Here is a 7,897-nt window from a genome sequence, read left to right on the forward strand (position 1 = left end):
ACCGAAAACAGGGGAGTGGTGAATACTCACAATATGCATTGAGATGATGCAAATGATGCCTTGAGCTAAGATCCACTCGTACCACTATCGATTCCTACAATAATGGTATTCGCTAGTGAGTCTCTAATCGAAATCTAACACTAGTATACTTACTACTACAATAGAATTATGCCAATAATGTGTCCAAATTTAATATTGATAAGTTACAAACATTTTTCTGTGGAAATTAAATTTCAAAGAATCAATTGTTCCATAACAATTTAAGTGGAAAAATTTCCATTATTGGAATGTTAATATTTAACATTTTAGAGGTGTTCCAATGATTAAATATTCAAAACTAAATCAATTTAGTTCTAAAATTTCCCAAACTTTGCATTTTAGTTTTAATTGAAGTCAAAGACCTCAAGATAATATTTCTTGAATTTTTGATTTGTGTAACTATTTTTCACCACTTTAGTTTCTTGAATAACCATAAAATTATGAAAAATACTAAACAGTTAATAAAAATTATCAAACTTCAGATTTTGGTTCTAAATGTGTTAAAAGACTATTAGATAATTTTTCATGGATTATGGATATGCATAACCAGTTTTCATATATTTAATTCTCTAAATATATAAAAACTCATGAAAAATAGAATAAGTTAAGAAAATGCCCCAAAAGTTTTATAGTAATTTCACTACACATACTTAATCTGTGAAAAATATAAAAATGGGTTTCTAAACTGTTTAACCCATTTTTATGATTTTTGTGCATTTATTATAATAAAAATTGAAATAAATAGAAAAAAGTTTCCAAAATTACCCAAAAATTTTTTTATTACTGTTATTAAACATTATTAAGCTGTGAAAAATATAAAAATCGATTTATAAACTGTTTAATCCAATTTTATGATTTTTGAGAATTTACTCTAATAAAAATTGAAATAAATAGAAAATAGTTTCTAAAATTATCCAAACTTTTTATTTAAATGTTATTATACATAAATAGGCTGGAAAAAATATAAAAGATATTTTTCAGTGGGTATTTCTATTTTTCCTTGTTTTATCCCCTTAAATAATCATTAATTGAAGAATAAATAATAAACAGTTAAAATAAATTACCAAAAAATTTTGTAACATTATTCACAGTGTAAGTAATATGGGAAAAATACCAAAAGTGGTTTTCATATTGTATAATCCGGTTTTGGGTATTTATGTGTATTTAAGTGTATTTAAGTGTATTTAACCTTAGAAAATAGGAGAAAATAGTATACAGTAGAGAAAAATCATCAAAAATTTTATGTAACCTCCTAATGTACAACATGATGTTCTGGTAAAATTTCATGAATTTTAGATAATCAAAACTGTTTTTCCTATTTTTAGGCCATTATAATTACCAAAAATTGCGAAAAATAGGAAGGCATGATGAAAAACTCTGAAATTATTTTTCTGAGTTTCCCACCATAGGTAAGAGCTGCGAAAATTGTTAGATACAATTTGCACACTTCCTAAAGTGGTTTGGTGATTTATTATACCCAAACAAAAAGAAAATGGATTTATGGAATCTTGATGTCCCCAAACATCTCTGGAATCTCAGCCCGGATGACAGCAGCCACCTCCTCATGAATCAATCGGCGGATCTCCTCGTCAATGACCCCACTGCTTTCTGGTGTGTGTCGTGTCCCAACCATGATGCCTCTGAAATACGACATAAAAATCAGAGACTCGATTGAGCATACTCGCACTCGATATCGCAACCCTACTCGTCTTCCAATACCCAAAGGATTCTTACCTGGGCTGCTCACTGATCCGGTGTCTTCAGTAGTACGGGCCCTATACTACTGACCACACCGCATCAGCATTCACCCCAAGTCCTCCTCCTTGGATCCCGGATCGCGTGTACTCTACTCTCGCTATGAATTGGCTACCTACTCGCTCTCAAGGCATCTCACAACAGCAAGATTCTCCTAGGCTAAGGCATCACAAATCAGGCCACTCTAGTCCTAATATGAATCCCTAGCCTACTCTAGCATTCATAACATAACATAGCATATCTCATAACACACAATGTAAGGGTATTCTGGGGATTCACCGTTCGGGTGCTGGCTGACCGTACACACTGCTCTGCTCTGTTTGTTTCAAAACTCCTTTCTCTTTTAGAAAATTTAGTTTTTATTGTTGAAAATTTCTCAAATCCTCAATTTGAGTTCAGATACGCCCAAAGGTGCATCCGAGTCCCTCAAACCAAGGCTCTGATACCAACTTGTAACAACGTAATTTTTCAAACAATTTTTAATTTCTTAAAAACATAAATTGTTCCAAAAAATCCAATGTATCATAATCATAGTACAAAACATATCAAATCCCAAGATCAATTATATCCAAATTCGCCTGCGTGTGTGTGTACAAGTCATGTCGGCGCCTTCCCACGGTCCTCGCTAGTACCTGAAACACATAACACAACAACTGTAAGCATAAATGCTTAGTGAGTTCCCCAAATATATCACTTACACACATACGGCCTTCCAGGCCATGACCTTCCGGTCCATGTGTCTCAGGGGACTTCCGTCCCAACCCGGTAAACCTTTCGGTCCTACCCTTGTCGACCTTCCGGTCCATAACTCCCTGACCTTCCGGTCTACATCACAATGCCTTCCGGCCCATAACATAATGCCTTCTGGCCCATATCAACCATAGCATACATAACGCATACAAAACAGGCAACTTAACATACAATGCATATATCTTATAGCATACCAGATCTTCCGGTCAAACATAGGTACCCTTCCAGGTACAGTATAGTGAGAAGACTCAACTCGTATGATGTCTAAGCCTCACGTGCTTGATATTTCGGAATCTCGTAACCTCGACCTAGCCTCGCCTAATCACATCAAATAATCATTCTAAATCATTAACGGCTCGCAAGGCTATACTATACTCCTTATAAAACTCCACAAAAGGGTAAAAGACCATTTTACCCCTCCCTGACCCAATAGTCCACATGTTGACTAAAAACCTAAAAGTCAACAAAGTCAACAGCAACCGGTACACGGGGCGTACCAGCTCCTGTACGCGGGGTTTACTCTTGCATTCCAGAAACGGGGTACGCAACCCCTTACGCGACGCATACTGGGATTACGCCCGACGTATGCCCGGTTTCCTTGTTCAGCCCATTCAGGTCTTAAACGGTTAAGACTTGCGTCCAAACTTCAGATATGACTCCTCTAATATGTCTTAAACCATAAAGTTGGAAACTTTAAGCCTTTGCATGGCTGAAAAGGTCACTTTGTGCTCAAAACACCTTTCCTCTTTCCATAATGAGACTATAACTCATGCATGCCACAAGATCCATGTCCAAGACTCAATTTTTATGACTCCTCAACACATACTACACTAGAAAAGGTCAGATTTAAGCTTATAGAGACTCTTTGCACAAAAAAGTCTCCAACTTTGAACCAAAAACCCTAAAAATGGTCCAATAAGCCAAAACTTATGAAGAACAAGGAAAGCTTTGAGCTTTTTACCTTAGGAAGGATCTCCAACCACTGTAGAACTTAGATCTACACTTGTTCTTCAACTTCAGCTCCAACAATGGCTCCTTCTTCTCCTTCTTCACCTTGAAAAGACAACTTCAAGCTCAAAAACTCACACACCAGCTAAAGCATGGATCTCAGCTCTTCAAGGTCTCTCTCAAGGGTGTATGGTGGCTAGGGCAAAGGACTACATGTTCCTTTTATAGAGCAAGGCCACAAATTAGGGTTTTGCATCTGGGTCGGTTACGCCCAGTGTAACGTTGGGTACGCCCAGCGTACCCGGATGACCCACGTACAAATTAAGCGCGCGAGTACGCGCGGCATACCCCCAGTACGCCCAGCGTAATCACCCACTACATCTTTCTCTTTAAGGGACTAACTAGCCAATTCTCCAAAATAGAAGGGTTATAAAGCTAACCTGGATTTCAGGCTGTTACACAAACTCTCCACAGTCGGTCATACGTTGGAAGTAGGTATTGAATTAAGACTGTCATGAATTTGGCTTGTAAGATTTTTCTAAGGTGCATTAGACATAGCAATGGTTGCTGCAACATTCATAAGTACTCATAAGGTCTGAGTATTAGATTAAACCGACACTCGCTAGTATCACTTCATGGAATTTATCTCGAGTGATCGCGATACGGTAATATCATATACATCTTCGAACCTAAAGATATCAGTTGTTGACTATGAGTTGATTATCCATTGATTATACGAAAACGCATCAGTAACTTGATGTCATAAAACGTGCTTTCGTGCATAATTCAACAAATAGTTAGTACAAGCATATGAGTCAAAGTTCATTTGTTCCTTCTAGCAATAGAAGCGATATCTGGGCCCCTCAATGATTTGGTTTTGACTTATGTATCGGGCCTGGTCAGAACCTAATTGACATGTTCAATTTAGTTCTATGTCAAACAAATCAGAGATCTAGAAACAACTGATGGATAATAAGTATGACATTGTTCCATGTATTTGTCTGGTTGATATCTTGAGAACAGAGGATTATATGGTCACTTATCTAAAATGGCGCTTCATCGTTCAACAGAGTTTTAAAGAGCTACGATTGCTGGTTGGTTCCTGAAGTTATATTTGCAACTATAATTATCAGACTTATCCAAGTGGGAGACTGTTAGATAAGGTGTCTAAGTCCATAACTTAATTTTGTATCAACTTGACCCGACCTGACATGGTCCATGTGGGTTGCACTTCACCTAACAATTTGTATGGATATAATTTTGAGAATAAGATGTTTATGATCTATTAATATGTTATAAGTTATAATATATTAATATGAAATCAAATTGTTTAATTAGTGTTGATCAAGAATTGATTTTGAAATTAATTTAGTGATCAAAAGATGGTAATTAAATATGGACTCTTACATATATATGGAATGGACTAAGATTTATTTAGGATGGGCTAAGAGTATATGGAAGTCCATGGATAATCCATGGAGCTGTTAACCCATGGATCCTATGTAAATGAAAAGTCATGGGTATTACGGTGTAACCCTAATCCTCCATAGTATATAAAGAGGTCCTTGGTTCTAAAATTGGCACTAGTGTGTGTGAGAACAAGAGTGGGCCGATTTTGTGAGCATCATTCTCTTAAGTATTACCAAGTTGTTTTGGGTAATTTGTGACACCACTTGACGCATCCACACTATTGGTGCTAGGCTCGTAAACTCCAAGCTACTCACTACAAAGAAAAGGTATGTACTTCTATCTATAATTATTGTTATTCATGTACCTAGGATTGCATGCTAGATATGTTAAGGCTTTGGAAATCATTTTACATGTATAATAGAGAAAACATAGTTCCAAAGCTTCTAGGGTTGTATGTGCACCTTAAGGTTGTTAGGATGCTCAAAACTCAACAGTTAATTCGTTTGTTGTTGCCAATATCCGTTGTTACGTTGATTCGTTGTCGTTGTTTATTTATTGTCCGATTGATTGCTTCCGCTGGTTTCTTATTCCTTTCATTCTAAAATTGTTATACAGTTATTGCGGTTATTTATTCGCTACCAACATGACTGGAAAGGATGATTCCCTTCAGTCAATCAATACTCATCTAGATGGAAAGAATTATACGTATTGAAGTTACGTTATGAAGAACTTCCTTCGTGGGAAGAATATACGTGGCTATGTCACTGGGACTAAAACCAAACCCTCAGTGCCTCAAACTGATAATTTTGATTTGTAGCTTGATGGTTGGGAGACTGATAACTCCAAGGTTATTAATTGGATTAATAACTTTGTTACTCAGTCCATTGGTATGCATTTGGCTAAGTATGACACATCAAAGGAAGTTTGGAATCACTTGGAGAGACTGTATACTCAGTCAAATTTTGCTAAACAATACTGGTTAGAATATGATATTTGTGCCCTTCAACAGAATGACCAGAGTATTCAAGATTTCTATGCTGGTATGTCTGATCTGTGGGATCCATTGGCTCTTACTGAATCTAAAGAGTTAAAAGATTTTGAGCCTTACATTACTAGGAGGGAAGAACAACGCTTGGTCCAATTCTTGATGGCCATGCGTTTTGAATTTGAAGGTCTACGTGGAACAATTCTTCATCGCTCTCTTCTTCCCTCAGTTGATTCTGTTGTCCATGAATTAATTGTAGAAGAGATTCGTATCAAGTCTCATGCAGACAAAGGGTTTAAAGCAACCTCTATTCCTACTCCTGCTCCTGCTGTGCTTGTTGTCTCCTCTAATTAGTCCCGACAAACTCTAAGGGTTGCTTATGATGAGTGTATATTCTGGAAACAGAAGAATCATTGGAAAGCTCATTGTCCATTATTAGTCAAGAAGGGTAAATCTGGTCAACCTCAGTCGGGACAACAAAATAGGTATGGTCAATAGAAGTTTCACCCACGTTCATCTAGTAGTCCTCCATGGACCCCTCGTCCTCCAAAGTTTGTTGTTGCTGCTATCTCACCAGTTGATACATATTCTGTTGGAAACACGACCCCATCTGCATTGGATCCCAAGGTGTTCGAGAGCTTCAGACAATATTTGGCTTCTAATCCCACTGCCATGTCTGTATCTATGTCTCACTCTGGTCCTACTTCATTTGGTACATCAGGTATTCCCTCATCTTTGTGGATTTTAGATTCTGGTGCAACCCATCATATGACCCCTCATTTTTCATCATTTACTTCTTTGTCGCAAGTGTCATCTATTTCTGTTAAATCTGCTAGTGATACGTCTATGCTAGTTGAGGGTGTTGGGCCTGTCTCTATTTCTCATATCACTCTCCCTGGTGTTTATTAAATTCCCAAACTTAATTTGAATCTTGCCTTAGTCAGTCAGTTATGTAAGTCTGGTAAATGGGTGTTCTTTTCTAATTTTGTCTGTGTTATACAGGATCAACACATCCAGAAGGTGAATGAGATTGGCCGTAGGGTGAGGGAACTGTATTTCTTGGAGGTTCTCAAAGTGTCTGCTATTGCTGCCTCCAACATTGATTTATATTCTTTCCGTTTGAGTCCTTTGTCGTCTAAGTTTTATCTTTGGCTTTCTCGTTTAGGACATGAGTCTGTATCGTGTTAGAGGTTTTAGCATCTAGTGGTGTTTTGGGTCATTTAGACACTTGTGATATTTCTGGTTGTAAACTGGAAAAATTCTCTGCTTTACCTTTCAATAAAAGTATGTCTTGTTCTACTGCTCTTTTGACATTATTCATTCTGATGTATGGGGTCATACACCAGTAACGACAAACGGTAGGTCAACCTATTATGTATCTTTTATAGATGATTATACTCGATATACATGGGTTTATCTTATGAAACACATATATGATTTCTTTGATATTTACAGTAATTTTAGAGCTCTTGTTAAAACTCAACATTCGGCTGTGATTAAGTGCTTCAGGTGTGACTGAGGGGGTGAATATGCCTCTAATAATTTTACTCATTTACTTGCTTCTGATGGTACCATACACCATTCCTCGTGTACTGACACACCTCAGCAAAATGGTGTGGCAGAACGAAAACATTGTCATATTTTCGACACTGCCCGTTCATTGCTCTTGTCTGCGCAGGTTCCTAGTGCCTTTTGGGGAGAATTAGTCCTAGCTGATGTTTATGTGATTAATCGTATCCCTACTTCATTGAATTCAGAAATGTCTCCTTTTAAGAAGCTATATGGTCATCTACCAGACTATTCTTCCTTACGAGTTTTTGGATGTACTTGTTTTGTTCTCCGTCCTCATGTTGAGAGGAACAAGTTGGGCCCGAAATCTACTATTTGTGTTTTTTGGGGTATGGTATTGGACCGAATGGATACCGTTGCTATGATCCTGTGACTCAGAAGTTATATGTTTCCCGACATGTCACTTTTTTGGAACATTTTCCTTTCTACTCAATTCCTGCT

General features: G+C 37.2%; 1 protein-coding gene across 1 annotated transcript; it reads left to right on the top strand.

The window, feature by feature from the left end:
* Nucleotides 1-5,791: 5,791 nt before the first annotated feature.
* On the top strand, nucleotides 5,792-6,241 carry LOC145095621 (uncharacterized). The gene has a single exon (XM_079033468.1). The coding sequence runs from the start codon at nucleotides 5,792-5,794 to the stop codon at nucleotides 6,239-6,241; it is 450 nt and encodes a 149-aa protein (XP_078889594.1).
* Nucleotides 6,242-7,897: the final 1,656 nt, after the last annotated feature.

The sequence above is a fragment of the Lactuca serriola genome, chromosome 3 (genome assembly GCF_051521515.1).
Source record: "Lactuca serriola cultivar US96UC23 chromosome 3, Lser_US96UC23_V15, whole genome shotgun sequence".
NCBI classification, from domain to species: Eukaryota; Viridiplantae; Streptophyta; class Magnoliopsida; order Asterales; family Asteraceae; genus Lactuca; species Lactuca serriola.

Bases quoted from the DNA above. Each gene is read 5' to 3' on its own strand.
- LOC145095621 (XM_079033468.1), top strand. From the start codon at position 5,792: ATGCATTTGGCTAAGTATGACACATCAAAGGAAGTTTGGAATCACTTG.